Here is a 21825-nt window from a genome sequence, read left to right as displayed (position 1 = left end):
TTTATCCTTCCTACAAAAAAAAAAAAAAAGGAAAAGAATCATAGGCCATAATGTTGCTGGGTCTCAATCAAATCCAACAGCATAAAAAAACCAGCAGGAGTAGTGCTCGGCATCCTATTTACGCCACTGGATCAGAACAGCTAGGAGAGGGAGCCATTCTCACAAATCACTCTCTTGTTAAATTCTGTAGTGAGACTTCATTAAACCTCTTGGCTGATGGCATTTTACTTTCAGCCTGTTCACAAAGAGCTCAGCTGGCAATACTGATTCTTCAAAAGTCTCCACTTACGCTTTGTCTTTCTTGGGATTGCATTTTATAATTGCAAATCTCTTTTTTCTCACCAGCTCCTCAAATCTTCTGTAGGTTTTTAAAAATCATTATTTTAACTACAAAACACACAACAACAACAACAAATCACAAAACACCAGGACAGATCCTGTAAGGGAGGCGTTTTGAGTAAGACTTTTGACTGAAGCAGTAAAAGTAACAATACATACAGACAGGAGGAGATGGTAAATAAATATGACATTGTGATATGTGTTTTTTATATGTGTGTTATATAAACGTACACACACACACACACACACACACACACACACAATATGTTCCCCAAGCCCTGAAGTACTATTTACTACAGTACTACTGATTTTACTGGACCTCTGTGGATTACTGCCATCTGACATGAAGAATCATTCCCCAAAGAACCAGTCTGCTATACCTTGTCAGTCTGGCAAACATGTCACACACTATCAAGGTTCTCAAAGGCATCAAGTAAAGCTTTGGGGGTCTTATAATACGTGTTTCATCAAAATGTTGATGAACCCGCAGTTCTTAACCAGGATCTTGGATTATCGTAAACCTAACTTGAACCTGCGAAAAGGCCCCTTGACACTATTAGTTTTGGCTTTGACTCAAATAACCACGTTAATGGTCAGAAACAATGTACTATTATACTGCCAGCTTTTCTGAAATCAGCAATTTAAGCAAACTGTTCCAACACATGATTTAAATGAAGTCTACATCAAAGAAGGTAAATTTAGGACTGAAAGGTCCAGTTTTTTCTCTCATTACTTCTTTTATGCCTAGATATCATACGAGCTCTAAAAAGTCATATGACTTGAACAAAAAGATCTTGTATGCTGATAGAAAGCTAAACATAGTGAACCCTATTTAAGGAAACCATAAATTTACAAAATAGGCCTTTCCCCCCCAGAGTTTGTTTTTGAATGCAAGTTTATGAAAGCTAATCCCCTAATACCACAGAAAGCTATATTGTTTTACTTTACCTACATTTTAATTTTACATTCTGAAATAATTATCTAATGGTCCACTAGAAAAATGTGACATAAAAAAAAAAGAAAAAGAAAAATGTGACATATACACAGTATGTTACATTGTGTGAGATTAACAGGTGGTTCGGCTAGCTTCAAAGTTGTTATTTCACATCTCAGAACGTGGTGAAGTGCGTATGGAAAGGCACATTACTTTTAATGAAATATGACTTCTGATCTATTGTCAAGGAGGGAGGGAGAGAAAGAGACAGACAGAGGGAGACAGAGGGAGAGACAGAGGGAGGTTGAGGAGAGGCAGCTAGAGAGGGAAGGAGAGAGAGAATCCTAAGCCGACTCCCCACTGAACACAGAGCCCGATGTGGGCCTCGATCCCACAACTCATGAGATCATGATCTGAGCCAAAATCATTAATCACGCAACTGCCGAAGCCACCCAGATGCCCCCCTAAATTAACATTTTTTAACCACAATTATAGAAGCCTTGATAGTCACTGTTTATTGAAAAGTGTTTATTGCATGACTATGTAAAATATTTTAGGAGATGCATACATGACTCAGACTTTAACTCTTTCACGCAGCTAGTGATGCACAGCTAAGAGTACTGAAGCTACATTAATTTTTTATTCTGACATATACAAAGATACAACCCTGAAGTGACCCCCTCATCCTCCTTCTTCATAGCACTTTCATTCCTTCTACTTTTATTGGACATTTAAATGCTTCACACAATGTGCTAAGCATTTTTTACTTATTTATTTAATTTATTTTTAAAGATTTATTTATTCATGAGATACACACACAGAGAAATAGAGAGAGAGAGAGAGAAGGAGAGATTCAGGCAGAGAGAGAGGCAGAGACACAGGCAGAGGGAGAAACAGGCTCCATGAAGGGAGCCTGACGTGGGCCTTGATCCTAGGTCTCCAGGATCAGGCCCTGGGCTGAAGGCGGCGCTAAACCGCTGAGCCACCCAGGTGGCCCAGCATTTTATATTTATTAGCTCATTTAATCCCCACAACAATCCTGTGAGGGAGACATTTCACCCTCATTTTACTAATAAGAAAAATGAGAATCGAAGATTTAATAGCTTGCACATTCAGCATTTAAATCCAAGTGAGTCTGTCAGAAAAGACTGTGCTATTAATTCTACTCTATAGAATGTTTCCTAAGAGTAGCAGGAAAAAAAAAAAAAGAGGTCTCCCTAAAAGACTTTCCAAAGAAATAATAAGGACTAATTTTCAAAGGTATATCTCAAAACTAAGGAGCCACAGAAAATTATCTTTGCAGAAAAAGAAAACACTGATCAAACTACATTATTCAGTGATCAAAACATTCAAATCTTTATGGACAAAATAAATATTACTGAGAATCTGATGAAATTTTAATTGTTTTGGAAGGAGCTGATCAGAAAAATAATCATAACAATAATTGCTCTTGCATAAGCACATCATAATCCTCAAACCACTTTTATGAGGATATAAATATTGTGTTAATTCTCTTATTCTATTTCCTATGAGCTAGTGGATGTCTACATTACATGTACATTTATTTTTCAACAGATAAGAACACTGAAACTCAGACAAGATGACTGGCTTGCCCAGGATTCCACAGCTGGTCTGTATCAGGGCAGTCCTTGATTCATCCACACAGAAAATGTTACCTGAACACCAAGGATGTCCCAGAGACTGACAAAGCAAGGGAAAACAAATGTTCCTCTAAGGAACCCAGAGTCAAGTGGGGTGGACACTAAAATGCAGGAAGGGCAGTAAACAGCACCCAATGGGTAAACGAATGGGGGAATCCCCAACCTGCTCTTGGATAAGGACTGTGTGCCAGGCTTCCTTGAGGATGCTTCCCTGAGCTGAGTCTAGGAAGAAGCACTTAGCAAGTAGAAGACAGGACAAATGGGAGGCAGGGCATTTCAGACCAAGGGACCAACATAAAGAAAAGCCCAGAGATAAGCTACATGGTAGTATTGCATGAACAAATATGTATATCCAAACCATACAGTGGTACTGCACTACAGGGAGTAGTGAAAGGGTACTGAGTGGCCAGGAGGAGCACTAATAAGCACTCTGGACCTTAGCCCAGAGAGATGGGAACCATGACAACGTTCAGATTTGTGTTTTAGGCAGAATGAACCTGTTGTGTGGACAAGGGGTTCTATCAGACAAGACAGAGGCAAGGAAACTGGTTAGAGACTGACAGCCTGAAAGAAAGCAGTGAGGCAAGGGCAAGAGAGGTGGGGGGAGGATTAAGAGATATTTAAAAGACAAAAATAAGTAGGATTTTGTGACAACTGACATGAGAGAAGTGCAAGAAACAAGCATGGCCCCTACCACCCAAGCCATCTCCTGATGATGATGTATCTGTGGGTTGCCCTGCTCTCCACTAATGTGGAGAAGATGAGAGATTTCAGTGTCTGCCTCCTAGTCTGCTACCATTTTTACTGCATCGCTATTATTTCCTGTGAATTAATATTCACTCTCTGGGTTAGCAGAAACCTAAAAGCTTGGACAAACCTCCAACAGCTGCTTCCTTTTTTACTGAAAGTTGTAACTGCCATTCAACTCCTAGTTCGCTGGGACATTAAGGAGAGGTCAATCAGAAACTGCAGTGCCTGAGACATCACAGCAAAGCAGCCTGTTGGGAGCATGTGGTTCACTAGCAGCAAGGAGAGAGGCTCTAGGAAACACCCCATTAGTAGCAATTAAGTCAGCCAAAAGACAGTGCTTTTTTTTTTTTTTTCTGCCTTTGTGTCTTCTTGGTCTCATGTCAATCTCAGACTTTGAGGCTCAGCCTTCCAGAAGCTGTCAGTAGCTAATCAATCCTAATGAGGAAGCACTCTGTTCCTCCATTGCATAGTAGGCATAAATACTTATGGGAAGCACCAGACAAAACAACAATTCTTCAGAACAGAATAGAATGCACATCCTCTTGATGATTCATCTGAACATTCCTATTACGTGCCAACAATAAATTTAAGGAAATAGCGACATTGTTCATGATACCATATGTTATAACTAAAAAAATAAAACAGGTGATGAAATTGAGAGAACAGAGTAATTTTACATCAAAGAAAGAAAAATAGACGAGCACTTATCAGAAAGGAGCTGGGATTTCACAGAAATCCCATTCATCTGGTAAGAGAGCATCACCTGGTTTAGAGATGTTTGGTATCTGCCTTTTTCTTTTAACAGAGCTGTTTGCGGAAAGGGCAGAAAAGCAACTATTTCTTGAGCTCCAAAGAATAACTGGTCCCTCCAAGCGGCCTGCAGAGGGGTGCAGTGAGGTGTGAACTAAGATCTAAATGTCCAGCTTCCTGTGTCGGACCAGCCTGGCACTTAGGGCTGAGGAAATGAGAGGTCTAAATGTCTTTTTAGTTCCTATTGTAAGAGAGACAAAAAGTGGGATTAGATTTTCTTAATGGTTCAACTCAGCCAAAAGAAAATGTGATGGCTTGGGGAATGGCTGGGGTATGGAAGTCTGTTTTCAGTCTGGTTTCCTATAACAGACATAGTGACGGGAACATGATCATTCTGGTGACAGAGTCACAAATTCACTTTGGAAATAAAATTGTGACAGTAATAATAGCTGCTTTATCTGTAAAGTTGCAAAGGGTGTAGAAAGATTAATAACACCCTCAAGTTTGCCTTGGTTAAGCCATGAGGATCACTGAAGCAAAGAAGCATTCGGCTCAGAGGCAGTGTGTAGACTTGGGAATGGGAGAAATTCGAGGTTTAAATTCTCCTCTCCGTGACCTCATGCTCCACCTTCCCTTCTGGAGAGCACTTCTCAAAAATGGAAAATTTAAAAAAGCTATCAACAGGGCTGTCATCATAAATACATAATCACTCATTTCAAAGGGTTTGTTGTTAATGCCATAATAAATAAAATTATTTTTCTTCCTTTATTTTTCGTTTAGTGCTTTGAAGCTACATCCGTCATGCTTTTCCTAAAGGCTAATTTCAACCAAAGGAAAACAAAACAAAACAAAACAAAATCCCTCACTTTTTAAATTCACCATCAACCAGTTCACAAATATAAACCAGTCAAAAATTTGACTTAGCTAGCATATGATTCTAAGAAGAACTTCAAGGTCCACCTGGCAAACATCTAATAAAGGCCAAACAGGTTTAGATTACGATAGTAAAATAGTACGAAACAAACCTGTGACCATTCTCAAAACACCAAGCAGAGGCATAAATTCCAGCAGTTTCAATGGCACACTGTTTAAAACCTTGGCAGAGAGCCTTCTATGCATCTATTTTGTTCTGGTTAGATTTTGTATTTTATAGGTATGTCACAACCTATAAAATGGTTATAAATACCACAGTATATATCTTGTGCCTTAAAAGATGGGGTCATCATACCATATAAAACACAAGCTAAGAAGGGAATTTACTCCTACCCAACACAGAGCCAGCAATCCTACACTTGCTAAATTGAGACATTAAAGTGCAAATACAACAATGTAGATTAATCAAAACTCAGAGGACATTAAAAAGATGCTTGATTTTTGGTGTGTATTTTAGGTTCACAAAAAAATTCCTTGAGGAGATGTGGAGATGCTATATATACAAGGGAAAATTAAGGGCAGGCACATATTAAGTATAAATATAATAACATTGATGGTTTAAATGTGTAGGTAACGAAACTTAAATTGTTCTAGACAGGGGTGACTAGATGGCTCAGGTGGTTAAGCATCCATCTCTTGGTTTCAGCTCAGGTCATGATCTCACTCAGTGTCATGAAATCAAACCCCATTTCGGGCTCCATGCTCAGCACAGAATCTGCTTGAGATTCCTTCCTTCTCCCTCCCCTCTCTGCCCCTCTCTGTTCACAGGCTCTCTCTCTCTGTCTCATAAATAAATAAATAAATAAATAAATAAATAAATAAATAGATAGATGATAGATAGATAAAATCTTTTTAAAAAATTACTCTAGGAAATAACAGAATGTTAATTTACGTTAACTGAGTTTACTGGTTAACTGGGAGTTTAAGCAGAAAGATTTTTCTGTTATGATCTTTCCAAACAGTGTTAACTCACCATATTTTATTGGTCATGTAATAGACATTAATTATTTTTCAATAGGTCAAATTACTGCAGAGCCTTTGAGTCATTCTGACAATCAGTTTCAAAGATAACCCAAAATTGACATGCCAGTTAAAGGAATCTGGATATTCTTCTTTGAAAAATTGCCTAAATATATGAAGCCCAGTATGCACATACTTTTAGTTGAAAACTTAATATTCCCAAATTTTATCATGATTTGCCTCTTTTCAGAGTAAAATAAAATCTGCTGTGCTATAAATAATCAATATTTTGATTTGGCTCAATGGCTTTGCATTTGGCTGCTCAAGAAGAAGTAATCCATCCAATGTCACATGAGATATGTATGTGGTATAGGTTTTAGAGGTGCAGTTTTTTTTTTAATTTTGAACTTTTTTAATGCATGAAAAGAACATCTCAGAAACAGAACAGATACTGACTTATTAACGATGAAGCACTATATAAAGAAGCCCCCTCCCCACTTAGTAAATAGGAATATAGTGTAAATAGATGTGAAACGAGGTGAAAACTTTAGGATTTGATACAAATCCTAAAGTTATATACAACATTCATATATGGATTCTTATCTCATAGCAATAGTATTCTCATAATGATGTATATGACATTCATACTTACTGGTAAGATGCTTTTGACTCAAAAGTTAAACAAAAATGGTGGAGAGATAGTTTTGTCAATGCAAGGTGAGAAAAAAGGCTTTACCTTGCTTTTTTTCCCTTAAACATCTATAACCATTTCACTTTGTTCTAATTTTCTTCTGAATTAGCCAAGACGACAATGATGCTTTTAGAAGCCAATTTCAAAACCCTCTAGGAATGGATTCCCCCAACTACACAATGATGTTTTTGAAACAACTCTTCTGAAAGTCCCCTGGAAAGCTCCACAGTGTTCTTCTGTCTTTGAAAGGTTACCAATTTTTCTCTAAGAAGACCTGTTAAGATCTGACCAGCAGTTATAGGGATACATTCCTATTTTCTCCTCAAATTCTATGCATGATCTCATGATGGTAATTTCTACAGTGACCCAAGAATATTGTTATGTACCCTGTCATGGTAAGTCAGGGATGGCTTTAAATAAATATGTGTGACATAATAATAACAATAACAGAGTGTGACATCATATTTTACTCATGGCTTTTACTGATTAATTGAAGCTTCCAAGTGGTCATTAAGAAGAATAAACAGTTTTTGAGGGTATCTGCTCATGGACCATCTTACCAGTCTTAGAATTGCCAGGAAACACCCCATTTTAAGGAAAGGTATTCTGAGGTGCGAGAATCAAAATGATTGCAAAACAGCCACTCTTTAAAGCAACAGAATCATAATTGAAGTAAAATACCCTCCGCTGAATTATTTCCATAACAATAACACTCCATTGAACATAAAATATCTTACTGATAATTTCTATTTCCAAATGGTCATTATTTTCATTAATTTATCAGTTATTTTGCAAAACTGCAATGTAAATCTAGCACTAGAGCTTTGATGGCGCATACACACACACACACACCCAATACATTTACTGTAAAAGTCAGTAATGTTTCTTTAACAGTGAAAATATAAAATTTATATTTCAGAAGAGTTTTGAAAAATTTTTGTGTCATAAATTATCGTAATTATATTAGTAATTCACATTTCTCATTTATTAATAGCAGAGAAAGAACAACCCTATCTGTCTAGAATTACCTGAACTGTATTATTTTTCTTGCTAAATAGCCAATAATTATTAAATTTAAGAAATAAAGCTATCAATAATAACACTAAAGGAATACAATATTCCTTAGTTATGAAACATTTACTCTGTAACAGATAATATGTCAAACTTTTTTATATATAAGGCTTAATTTAATCCTTATAAAAGCTCTGAGGTTGGTACTACCATACCCATTTTACACATAGAGCAACTGAGGTTTAAGAGGTTTAAATTACCTTTTCTATGTCACACAGTAAATGAGTTCAACTAAATTTTGACTCCGAGGTCTATGCTCTTAGCTACACAATTCTTTGTAATACATTTCTTCCAGCTGTGATGATACTCAAACTCTAAAGAAAAATTTTAAAGTCTTTTATTCTTTCTATCAGTTCAAAGAAGTCCTCATTCCAGGGATTCACGGATTTGCTTGTTTACAATAAAAAATAAAGGGGTACTTAGCTGAATTAGCTGAATTAGTTGGTAGAGCATGTAACTCTTGATCTTGGGATTGTGAGTTCAAGCTCCATGTTGGGCATGGATTATTTATTTATTTTTTTAAAGATATATTTATTTGAGAGAGAGAGCACGCAAGGGGGAGGGGCAGAGGAAGACGGAGAGAGAATCTCAAGCAGACTTCATGTTGAGCATGAAACCCGCATGGGGCTTAACTTAAAAAAAAATACAAAATAAAAACAAATTTCTGTGTTTAGCCTCAGATTCTTAAGTCAAGTTCTCCAGGGGAATCCCAGATAATCATTGGCATATTTAATAAGTTTCAGAGAAGTATAGATATGTAAATTCAGATACATTCAGATAACAAACTTCAGATAGTTTAGGACACTCTAATACTAGGTACAGCTCTATTCCCCTTCAAACCTGGAAGGCAGCATAAGAGGGCAATCTCTTCAAATTTGATCCACCAGAACCTACTGTTGGCTTTCAGAATCAAAGCCGCCGGAAGCTGCCTGAATCTCCCCTCGGATAATTCCCTATGATAATTTTACCACTCAAGCAGAAGGTTGGAGTCTATATTCATATTTCAAATTGTAACAAGTAGGGGACACCTGGGTGGCTCAGTGGTTTAGCGCCTGCCTTCATGCCCAGGGTGTGATCCTGGAGTCCCAGGATCAAGTCCCACATCGGACTCCCTGCATGGAGCCTACTTCTCCCTCTGCCTGTGTCTCTGTCTCTCTGTCTCTCTCTGTCTCATGAATATATAAATAAAATTTGCAAAAAAATATTTTAAAAAATTGTAACAAGTATTTATTAAATAATGTGCCCACCATATGCCTAGTATGATGCTAAGCACTATGAATACTACACAAGTACAAAAAATAAGAAAATCCTTAGAAGGACTATCGAAAGAAATATGTACAGGTAGAGTCTCCAAGAAAGCAGAATTGGGATTTCAAGGAAAAAAAGAAGAGATTGTCAAATTAAATTTATTTTTATTTTTTATTTTATTTTATTATTTTTATTTTTATTTATTTTTTTTAAAAAGATTTTATTTATTTATTCATGAGAGACACACAGAGAGAGGCAGAGACACAGGCAGAGAGTGAAGAGGCTCCATGCAGGGAGCCCGACTTGGTACTCGATCTCAGGTCTCCAGGATCATGCCCTGGGCTGAAGGTGGCGCTAAACCTCTGAGCCACCCAGGCTGCCCAAGTTTATTTTTTAAATATTAAAACTAATCATGTCTGTACTGGGGTTGAAAATCCAGTGGGCACCCTCCTAAAACAGTGGTTTTTTCCAGGAGCTTCTACCTGGAGCATAGTTTCATTGCCCAACATCAGCTCTCAAAATTAAGTATTTTTTGTATGACAGGTGAAGGAAAAGGAAGATCATTTTTTGAGCCCGTACTGACTCGAATACTTTTAAAAATGAACCACAAATAAAATGCAGAAATCAATATACTACTGAATTTATTATAATGGTTTCCTACTATCAAATAAATTCATTTCAAATTAGTTTGTCTTACAGTAAGTAATATTTTTCTGTATTCAATCTCAAATGAAGAAAAAAAATACAACTTCCCAAGTTTCCTTTGTAAAGTTTCCTTTTTTTTTTCTTAGTTACCTTCTACAGTTGGGAATCATGTTACTTTCTTTGGCATATTATGCATACTATCCTAGAATGTTAAAGATATTTTAATAGTGACATTAATGTGCAAATTTTATTTTAATTTTTAAAAAGATTTTATTTATTTATTCATGAGAGATACAGAGAGAGAGAGTCAGAGACATAGACAGAGAGGGAAGCAGGCTTCCTGCAAGGAGCCTGATGTGGGACTCAATCCTGGACCCTGGGATCACAGGCTGAGCCGAAGGCAGACACTTAACCACTGAGCCACCCAAGCGTCCTTCAAATTTTATTTTAATATTTGAATAAAAGACGACCTTCTCACCAATAGACAGATCTTTCAAGTTTATAAAAAACCCAATGCAGTTGAAAGAAAAAATTCTAAATTCTTAAAGTAGTTTCCAGATTTGATTATTTATACCCAATTTCCATTAATATCAAGGCTTAGAGAGTAAGAATTACATATGGAAAACTTAAGGTTGAATTAGCTTTGGATTCAAACTTAAAATTGCAGGACAGGAAAAAAATTTAAAAATAAATAAAATTGCAGGAAGAAATCTATTTTGATTTCAACATCCACTATAGATACAAATAGTTATTATGAATAAAAGCATCAGACTCCCAAGGTAAAGGACTTTAAAAAACACAAAGTGAAATATATCTCTTTGACTAATATTATAGACAATCATCCTCCCTGTCACAACTGCCTAAAGAGAAACACACCTTTTCATGTCTTGTCTTCATCCTGGTCTCCTTTTACTCCCTCTGGAGGGCTTTTGAACTGGGATTTGACATCTCTTAAATTTGTGCTTTCTCTAAATATAAAAGGGGTTTCCTTTTCTTACACTTTTAGTCTTACATGGAGTTCAAGTCTAACTTACATTAAAGAAAAGTAGTCTAGGCCTTAGAAATTCAATGTTTGTCTTGATCATTTCTTTTCTTTTTTTTTTTTTTCTCTTTTGTTTTTATGAGGGTGAGCTAAAAACCCCAAAGTGGGACATACTGGCTTTACAGACAGAAAGAAAATATTCTTTTTTTTTTTTTTTTTACTGTAAAAAGCCCACAAGGCTCTTTTATAGAAAGCCCACAGTAGCAGCTCTCCTCGAAAGCCACCTTTTTCTTCCTAATAGCCTTAGAGGAGACAGTGTTCAGAAAAGATGACAGCACCAAGTGTTGCTAATGTCAGACCCAAATCCCTGTTTACTCTCTGTATTTGTCAAAACAGGGGACTTTTTCACAAGCAAAATGTTTTTTTAAAAGTCATTGTCTCTCAAATTCCACAATAAAGAATTCATCCCTAAAAAGGAAAAAAAAAAATGAGAGAGGTCTCAGATGAGACATAGTGAGAAATAATCTGTATGACATCATGAAGAAAGGAGAAAAGGGATGATGACAATGAAAAACATCTGGATTATGGATATAAAGAAGGTAAAAGAACCATTTCTGCACATCAGTTTTAAGAAGTGAGTCTGACATTCAAAAACTTGTAGCCATAGAATGTGACATCCATTTGGTCTCATATAACATCAAATAATAAATCTGTATCAGATGCAATTCATTCATTCAAAGAATATTTACTGAATGTGGTTATTTCACAGGACTGTAGGAATAAAAAAAAGATGGCAGAAGTCCTTACTCTGTGGAGGATCTTATATTAGAGGGAAATAGAATCTTCGTTTTGTGTTCTGAATTATACAGACCCTTGAAAGTACATGGTCTGAAGAACTGTTAGATTTGTTTCCGTTTAAAGACAAAGTTTTCATAGTAATGGCTGTCATTTAATTAAAAGATTAGAAGGGCTCTATGTTTGCAGGCCCAGAGATTAAAGCACATTCTCTTCCTCTGCTTCACCAAAACAGAATTTTCCATAATTTCAACCTAATTCAATTTCCTGTAACAAACACTTACAGAGCTCCCAGAGGCAAAATGATCATTTCTTTAAATTATGTTTGAAATGCAATATTTACAGCACTACTTGAAGTCTATATTTAATGTAGACTACTTGAATAAATAGTATTTTCTTCTAATATTGACATTATATTTCCTATGATAAAACCACCAACACAAAACCTTCCCAAATCCTACCTTGGACAGTCAGAGTAGCTGATGCTTCAGCTTTTCCAACCATATTTTCTGCAACACAAGTATATGACCCCATGTCACCAGCCATCACTTTCCGAATCTTCAAAGTATGATCATCTCTGATTTCGTATCTAGTGACGTAACAGAAAAAAAAAAGCATAGTTAAGTGACTTTCTACTTAAAAGGTCCCATCATTAGCAATATGATGCACCTCAGACAGCAAATCAACAACATGCAACATTCTCTACAGAAAATCTAAAACAAAAGGTGAAATGTGGCCTTCCTCTATGTAATAAGCATGCAGATAGAGCCTGTTTTCACAGTTATGTTGGCTAAACAAACTATTTTCTAGAAGAAGACTTTCGGGCAAAGTTGGCATTTCTTCATTTATTTCCTCAAGCTACCATCAGCATACTAAAATTAAAAGACCATTAAATAAATCTTTACTATATGCTGAACTTTGTTTTATAGTTTTCATCCTTTAAAATATTACAAGGACTACATGAAGTATTGGGGTGCCTGGATGGCACAGTCGGTTGAGCACCAGACTCTTGGTTTCAGTTCAGGTTGTGATCTCGGGGTCATGAGATCATGTCCCACCTTGGGCTCTGTGCTCAGTACAGAGTCTGCTTGAGCGTCTCTCTCCCTCTCCCTGTTTCTTCCACTTGTACGCTCTCTCTCCACCCCCTTAAATCAATCAATCAATCAATCTTAAAAAAAAAAATGTATGAAGTACTGTACTCATTTCCAGATTGCAGGTGAGAAATTAGAGGCCTAAGAAAGTAAGGTAGCCTGGTTTTGGTTGCAGCAGTCTAGTGGCAGAGTTGATACCCAAATCCAGGCTCTCATTCTAGAGTTTGCTTGCCTTGCCTCATTTTCTCTCCCCTTCAATGCTGGGTTTATTGTGAAGTTTAATTTTAATCCTCTTTTTACTCTATGTAATATCCCTGAGTTATATTAGCTACTGTAGGTTATATATTGATTAGCTGCACAAACATTCCCAATCCCTATTTCATTGAAGCTCCAAATTCATAATCCCAACTGACTGATAGTTAGACATCATATCCCATGGGTACCTAACATTTCATATGCTGAATAAAACTTTCTTTTCTTTCCCCATCATATAAACCAACTTCTCCTAATACAATATCCCTGTGTCTTCCTCTACCAGCTCTCTATATCTAACAAATCATCCAATTCATCAATTTAGTCTCAGAAATTTCTCTCTACTATGGACCCCTACCCTATCTCCTGCCTAGTTCAGGCAATCCATATCTCTTATCTGGACAAAAACAGCAACAGTGACCCTGCCATTAGCCTTGCCCCACATTAATGTAATATCCACAGTGCTAAAAAATTATCTTCTCTAAAAAGTAGAGTTCAGCCAATCCTGGCTCAGTTGGTAGAGCATGTGACTTTTGATCTCAGGGTTGTAAGCCTGAGGCTCAAAGATTGGCTGTAAAGATTACTTAAAAATAAGATATATTTTTTAAACATTTATTTATTTTTTAGACAGAGAGCATGAGCGAGCACTGAGGGGAGGGGCAGAAGGAGAAGGAGAAAGAGTCTCAAGCAGACTCCATGCTGAGCATGAAGCCTGATGAAAGGCTCAATCTCATGACCCTGAGATGGTGACCTGAGCTGAAACCAAGAGTCAGATGCTCAACCAACTATGCACCCCAGGCAGCCCTAAAAATAAAATCTTTAGAAATAAAAAAAGTAATCCTGTTCATACTATCCCTTTTGACTCATCAATGTGCATGCAATAGGATTTACAATTCTACAGTCTATTATACAAAGTCCCTTATAATTTGGCCCCAGTGTCTCCAACCTGATATAACTTCTTGCCATATGCCCTAGGAGGTAGCCAGGTTAAAGTTTCCACCACTCAAAATGTGCGATGTTCTCTTTCAGGTTTGTGTCTATGTTGTAATGTCTCTTTTCCTGGAAGACTTTCCTCTTCTTTCTTGCTTTTCAAATTTATATGTATTTTTCAAGACATTGCTTACATGTATTACTTTCCTTTGAGAACTCTCTGTGGATTTCCTACTCCCACAGGTCACCATTTATGTGACAAAGGGTTTGCTATGTTATTTTGTATCTATCCATACAAATCTTCTTTTGGGAGCTCCTTGTGAGCAGAAACTGTAACCCCAAAACCTAGCAAGGGCTCAACACGTTTGCTGAATGAATAGACAGACAGCTTCAAGACAACACCTGAAAGCTTCATTCCCCGAGGCTGCAAGTGTACCTCTGCTCTTGACCAATTTAAAGGCTTGACAGATAACAAGAGACTCTGACTTCTACCATTCCTTGGTGATTTTGTAGCTAAGGAAATAGAAACCTGCTTTGTGGTTGGTTCATATCTCTGTCTTTACTGCTGTGCCTTCTTTCTCTTTCCTACCTACTTTCATACAAGAGATTGTTATTAATTGTGGTTGGGCAGAAGAAAACTGTTTAAGGAATATCACATTTACAAGCGTTCCCTGGGCAAACCAGGGTCATGGATCTATAGTTCTATGTGAAACCCTCAGAGAAAGTATGATAACCTCTTGATTCTAATTATCTCTAATATTGCATCTGGCCCCTGATCAAAAAGTCTAGAGTAGACTAGTCTAATGGCATGTATATAAGCAGTGGTCTGAACAGTGGAATTTCTGAGTAGATGGATCCTATCACTAAATTGCAATCTGTACCTGGATTTGGGCAGTTCTCCATCGTCTTTCCTCCATCGTACCGTAGGCACAGGGTCACCTCGAGCCTCACATTTAAATTCTGCACTGTCATCCACAGTTACAGCCAAGTTACTAGGTCTCTTCACAAATGATGGTCTCTCTGAAATAGAAAAAGCCATCTTAAGGACATATAGAAGTGAACAAACTAAAAACACTTTTAGATGTTCATAAAGACATTTATAATTTAAAATATTATTTAGAAAATTATTTCACATAGCTCCCTTCTTCTAGAAGCCCCTCCCTAGGTTTAGAGTTTTCTCCTAGTTTTCTTCCCATGTCGTGGCTACTTTAGCTCAGGTTACTTGGCTAATTTCTTGTCTCCTCTCCCATCTCACAGAAATATTCATTTACATTCTAAAAAGGTCACTTCTTTCTCACTGGTATAAACTAAAAAATGATAAGAGGTCTACTTTACAGTGAGCAGAGTAGTTAAAATTTCACTTACCCAAGACAGTTAGCTCTGCTACTTCACTCTCACGTTCCCCAACCATGTTGGTACCAACACAAACATATTTGCCAGCATCACTTTTGCGAGTGTAAGTAATCATGAGCTTTCCACCTCGTATCTTAAAAAAAAAGTTTTACATAAATACTATTAAAATTACTTTAGCCATGTCTACACAACAGAAGTCTTCATAAGTGAAGTCTACTTTCCAAACAAAGAACAAAGCATAATTTTACCAAAAGGCCAATGTGCAGTACTTGCTATATTTATAGGTAGTAACTTTAGACAGAATTTATACCAAATATGCAATATAAAAGGTACAAAATACTTTTACTTACCTACATCTTCTTACACAGTTATTACATTCCGTAGAACTAGAAATTTGTATTTCTAAACTAGCCAAGTTCTTTCATATTATTTAGTTAAATGAAAATGAAACAACTGCATGAATAATTTGGTTAGCAAGCAGGAAAAAAAAGGAAATTCTTAAAACCATATAAGTATAATATGTAAATACATATTAACTATAAGCGATTTCCAGAAAGCATATTCTAGTACTAGATGTGGAAATAAAAAGTCTCTAATTTATCAGTTGCTTTAAAGAAATATATCATTAAAGATCCAAAACAGTGTAGAAACTGACATGTTCTAAAAAAAACATGGGTGTTGCTGCTGCCCAAGTAGTTTCTGAGGGACTTAAGAGGCACAGACTGTCAGATCCCAATAAAACATCTTGAAAGTCATTTGGACTCACTCTTGAACATTTAATTATTTGAAGAAGAATTAATTACAAATATAAGCAGACTTCCAGTACAATAAATAGGCTGAAGTTAACCATGAATTAAGATCAGGATGCAGAAATTGAACTATCTTTACTTAATTTAGTAGACTTTTGGTGGGTTGTTGGGTTCTATTACCCATGAATATCTATAATGCTCTGAACCTGAGAAAGGTTTTGTCAGGGATAACTTCTAGAATGTTTCTTCATGTAGGTTTTGATCTCAACCTCACAGTTATTCTGTACAGTGTACTGATGAAAGGAAGGAAGGAAAGGTAGGAGGAAGCAGAGAGAGGGAGAAAGAAAGAAAGAAAGAAAGAAAGAAAGAAAGAAAGAAAGAAAGAAAGAGAGAAAGGAAAGAAGAAAGAAAGAAAAGAATAAAGAATAGAAGGAAGGAGAAAAAGCAAAGAAAAGAAAAACAAAAGGCAGACAGGAAAGAACTATTCAAATGGAATTTTTTTTTTCATCATAAACTGGGAGTTTATTGTAACCACTACTTTATAAAGGTGGGGTCATACTGTTTTCGGGTACCTAAATTCTTAGTTTCAATACAGATACCCAAACTAGATAGTGTCCAAGTTTTTATGTCTTAGTACAAACCAAATATTAACAGTGCAGTTTTAATTTCTGTGGCTTTTAGGACTTATTTTTTCAGATATTTTATTAAAACAATAATCATGATTTTCTAGGTGCCATTACAAAAACCACACAGGGATGGGGCAGTTGGGTGGCTCAGTGGTTGAGCATTTGCTTTTGCTCATGACTCAGGGACACACACAGGGACTTTTCTCTATTTTGCTCATGACTCTCCCCACATAATAGAATATTGCCTGCACATAGTGGTCATTCAAATGATTTTTGTTGAATACAAACTGTTTTTATACACAAAATCTAGTCTGTTATCCAATGGAGCATTTCTATAAAGGTTTACAGCAGTTATAAGATATGTTATATAAATATATTTTTTCATATACATTTACCTAATTTCACACAGAATAATACAAAGAAATAAATGTTTTTTTTCTGCTTTTTTTATTATTATTATTTTTATTTATTTATGATAGTAACAGAGAGAGAGAGAGAGGCAGAGACACAGGCAGAGGGAGAAGCAGGCTCCATGCACCGGGAGCCCGACGTGGGATTCGATCCCGGGTCTCCAGGATCGCGCCCTGGGCCAAAGGCAGGCGCCAAACCGCTGCGCCACCCAGGGATCCCCAAAGAAATAAATGTTACACAAAAACAACAAATCTTCCACAAGTTAACGATAGTCAATACTTTGTATTCAGTCTTCTTTTGGTATGTACACACTCTCTCTCACACAATATATAGATCCACCTCTACGTCTTTATCTATATACACACACTTTTACTAAAGTAGAATAATATAGTATATGCTCTTCTGTATGCATTTTCAACTCAATAATATGAGAATATTTTTACATTTCAAACATTTAAGACCTTGTATACAGATCCTCCCCAAAAATTTCAATGGCTATATAGTATTCCGTTATACATAGTATTCCATTATATAGATTTATCATATTTTACCAAATCCCTATTGATAGATGTTTAAGATTTTCATTCTCCCCTCTTCCAAATCAGCATCTTTTCTCACATGTGCAATTATCCTGTTAGAGAGTCTCAAAGTGGGAGTCTTAATTCAAATGTATATCCAACCTTCAGGCTATTGGTTCACAGTGCTGTTTTATGCTTCATAAAATGGCTTTTGTGTGAATATATCATTTAAATTTTAGTTTTTATCATAATCCTGCTGTGAGGCTGTTAGAGCAAGTGTTATACTAACTTCATTTTTCACTTAAGGAACCAGCAGCTCAGTAAAGTATAATCTCCTCTCCTGAAAAGCTCCACTATGCCCATCATTACCGTATGTTTAAATTTTGTGTTTAAATGCCAGATTTCCTCCTTGACTATGAACTCTGAGGCAGAGAAGCATATCTAGCATATCTAATTTGTCTTTTAGCCCCAATACTTGTCACAGTATCTAGTAAATAGTAAAAAAATGTGGAAGGAAAGTGACTTGCCCAATGTCACTTAGCAAGTTGGAACAGATTTTAGCCAAGATATACGCCTTTGGCTACATGAAATGTACAAATGACAGGAAACACACAGCCCATGGCACTGTTAAAATTGCAATTTAATAAATGTGAGTTTAATGAGCTTGACTTCTTGAGGTTCAGAAAATGTGAGAATCATATCAAGATCCATTCTAAGATCTGCTGCAACCTTTTGTCATATACTTATTTTGAAACTCCTTCCATAAATGTTTCTAAAGTCTTGAGGAAACAAAATTTTTCCAGCAAAAATGAAGGTGACAAATTCTATTCCTGATAGGAAAGTTAAATGATCTGAGATGTGGTCCTAGATGTTCCTTTATTGGTTCTTTAATTTTGAATAAGACATTGAACTTCCCCTTATGCCTCACAATCTAACTTTAAATGTTTTTTCATATTTAGGTGGTCACTTCATTTCTAAAGGGATTATACATTAATAAGTAAAATTTATAGCAAAATAAGAGGAAGTAAATACTGCAAGTTTCTTTTTGCTCTAAAAGTTAAGTCAATGAGTCATATCCACATACCTAAGCCTTATATTTATAAAGCTTTACAAATAATTTTAGAATATATTCAAATGTGGAGGAAAATGAGAGTCAAAGAATGATAAAGTGTAAGTAATTTTCAAGAGTACAGACATTTTTATAGCTTCAGTATAACATAGCACTAATTTACTTTTACAAATCTTAAATACTTGGGAATGTAGAGTTTTAAATCAACTCACTGATGCACACGTGGGGCACCAATTAACATTACATATTGCAGCCCAGCACTGTTTTATTTTGAAAGGATCTCTATACATTGAGTAGAAGTGGGATTGTGTTAACATGAGTTATGAGGGGGCTGCCAGGAGATTCTCAGACAGGGGAACATTCCAATATTGTGGTGAGTGGGATGAAGCAATAATTAAGGCGAACTACAAATTCAAAGAAAGCTATCAAATACTGAAGAATGTGTTGCTCACACTCTATTCCTACAACTCTAGCTATACCCTTGACTTTGAACCACAGGAGTGTAACCTCTGCAGGTCCAATATATCCGTGCGGATTTTTTTCAATAAATACTGTACTGTAAATGTATTTTCTCTTCCTTATGGTTTTCTTAATAACATTTTCTTTTCTCTAGCTTACTTTATCTTAATACGGTAGAGAATACATATAACACAAAAAAATAAGTGTGTTTGTGTTATGGATAAGGCATCTGGTCAACAGACTCTTGGTTAAGTTTGGGAGGAATAAAAAGTTATACACAGATTTCTGACTGTGTGGCCACCCCTAACCTCTGTGATGTTCAAGAGTCAACTGTATTCACACTTGGCTCAGTCCTGAAAAACTCTTCTAAATCCATCTGGTAGGAGACTTATGCTTTGGAAACACATAGCTGTATTTTGCTACTAAATATAAATAGAAAAGCCATTCCTCTTCTATAAGATTTTATTTTACAGACTGCTTTGCTAAACCATGTTTACTGTTCAAAATAAAAGTAACCCATGAGGCATTTTGCAATATATTTTCTCTGTCCTTTGCAAGTAAATACTAGTTGTATGGACCACTCTGTCATTTATTTCTGTGAGAAATGTTTTTAAACGAATCAGGTTACCTTGAGAAGCTTTATTTCATTAGATTCATATAATATGACAAAAAGCATACATTTATCACACTTGTTCATTTATATGTAATTTCTGTATCAATGAAAAGAAGCTAAAATAACTAATCAAAGCCTAAAAAGAAAAATATTAATCTTATAAGACATTTCAGATGAGAAAAATGCAATTTTTTTCTTGACTTAATAGCAGAGATATTAATCATCAATGGCTTCATGAAGTCAACTATATTGCACCTTTTTTCCCCACTCAAAGTATTCTTTACCCACATTGTCTGGTTGGAACCAAACTGAAAATGAAAATATGTATAGAAAAATTTAAAAAAGAGAAGACTTCTAAATCCCACATAATCTTTCAAATTGACCAAAAGTAGATATATTCACATAGGAAAGCAAAGTGAGCATGGCCCAGGAATCACTGTGTCTTAGAATATAACTGTGGTAGCAGGCAAGGCATCTACCTCTGTTTTTCCTCTCTAAAATGGGGATACTCTTAACACACTTCTCCAAGGATACTGAGTTACATGAGATAAGTATATAAAGTACTTAGAAAAATGCCTGCAGGTCATCATAATTATATATTATACTTATGGATGATTAAAGATGCATGCATTTGTCTAATCAAAACCCATCTTCCTTTGCAAGGCTCCATCCAGAAGCTTTTTATTAAAATCAATTAGTAACACATCTTCCATTGCTTTGGTCAGAAAAATGTTTATCTGCATCAGCACAGCAGAGCCTTAGGAACAAGTAATTCTCAGGCCAAATATTTATTTCCTCCAAAACAGTGATTCTTTATGAGGGCAGTTACCTGCCCTCTCCCAGGAAATATATGGCAATGTCTTAAGGTATCTGTGGTTATCACAACTGAAAGGGGGCAGCAGGGGTGTTACTAACCCATAGTGGGTAGAGGCCAGGGAGGCTGTGAAACACCCTGCAATGCATAGAGGAGTCCTCTACAAATAAGGAATTATCACACCCAAAATGTCAATAGTTCCGAGGTTGAGAAATTTTGTTTTAAAGGTCTGGCTCTGGCCTAAGGATAAATGCTGAATTAAAATGACAGAAAGAAGGGAAGGGGAGTTAAAATTAGACAAAATAATAAATGTTCATTCTATTTGGGAAATCAGTGCTGTGACTTCAGGGATTAGGATAAATACCCTCCCCCCACACACCTTCTATACCATTAGTAAGACAATTTCATTATAAAATACTACATTCCATTCTATACTCACTGGCAATAATGCTTAAGGGTCCCCAAGCAGGCATTACGACTTAAATGGAAAACTAAACAAGCCTCACCCAACCTAGAAGAAGTATCTCTTTAGAGATGTCAGAGACTGAAATTGACAAAAGTGAAGGAAGAAACAACAAAGTGCAGCAAATAGACAAATACAAAAAAAAAATAATGGATGAAAATGGTAGTCTTCAATGTCTATAAATTCAAGTTGATTCTGACATTATGTCAATGGCCGAATGGAAACAGCTAAGCAAAAGCCAACATTTTATTCTCTATGGTCCCAATTGTAGACTATATGGTGGTCTGTTTTTTTCAGTAAACAAAAGAACAGGGAAAACAGTACTATAACCCTGATCAAATATAACACACCAGCTCCCAAACAGGACATATTATTAATAATCATCACTTTATGTTGAGTCATATAATAATACTGATTGTAAAGAGTGACTTTACACATTCTATATCTTAGTGCCCCTTTGTAAACCAAAAATTGACATTTCCTCTCTACATAGAAGAGGAAAATATGTCTAATACATACAAAACACTGTAAATGTGAAAATAGCCATATTTAAAACAATCTAAGAAATATGTCTTGGCAGGTCTCTTCCTGCAACTGGATCTGACAGCCAAATTGTAAACCTATCAAAAACGAGTTTGTATAATGAACAGACACTATGTTAAACACTGCATTGCAGCAACACTTCTTCAATTAACATAATCCCGGTGGTGGAGAAGCA

The 21825-nt window shown here is 36.0% G+C and overlaps 1 protein-coding gene and 1 long non-coding RNA gene across 8 annotated transcripts in view; one reads left to right on the top strand and one right to left on the bottom strand.

Moving 5' to 3' along the window:
* LOC112661604 (uncharacterized) overlaps window positions 1–7443 on the top strand; it is a 34310-nt gene extending 26867 nt beyond the window's left edge. The window contains exon 3 of the long non-coding RNA XR_003137839.3: window positions 7128–7443. This is a non-coding gene — a long non-coding RNA (uncharacterized LOC112661604). The remainder of the gene's footprint in view (window positions 1–7127) is intronic.
* Window positions 1–21825, bottom strand: part of ROBO1 (roundabout guidance receptor 1) — a 1126854-nt gene that overhangs the window by 99166 nt on the left and 1005863 nt on the right. For all 7 annotated transcript variants that reach the window (XM_025449655.3, XM_049104797.1, XM_049104795.1 and 4 more), the window contains 3 exons: window positions 15398–15518; window positions 14914–15052; window positions 12221–12348 (listed from right to left, as the gene is read on the bottom strand). In XM_025449655.3, the coding sequence (XP_025305440.2) occupies window positions 12221–12348; window positions 14914–15052; window positions 15398–15518 (388 nt within the window). The remainder of the gene's footprint in view (window positions 1–12220; window positions 12349–14913; window positions 15053–15397; window positions 15519–21825) is intronic.

This window comes from Canis lupus, chromosome 31 (genome assembly GCF_003254725.2).
Source record: "Canis lupus dingo isolate Sandy chromosome 31, ASM325472v2, whole genome shotgun sequence".
NCBI classification, from domain to species: Eukaryota; Metazoa; Chordata; class Mammalia; order Carnivora; family Canidae; genus Canis; species Canis lupus.
Note: the sequence above shows the minus strand (reverse complement) of the source record. Positions and strands in the feature narration are given on the sequence as shown.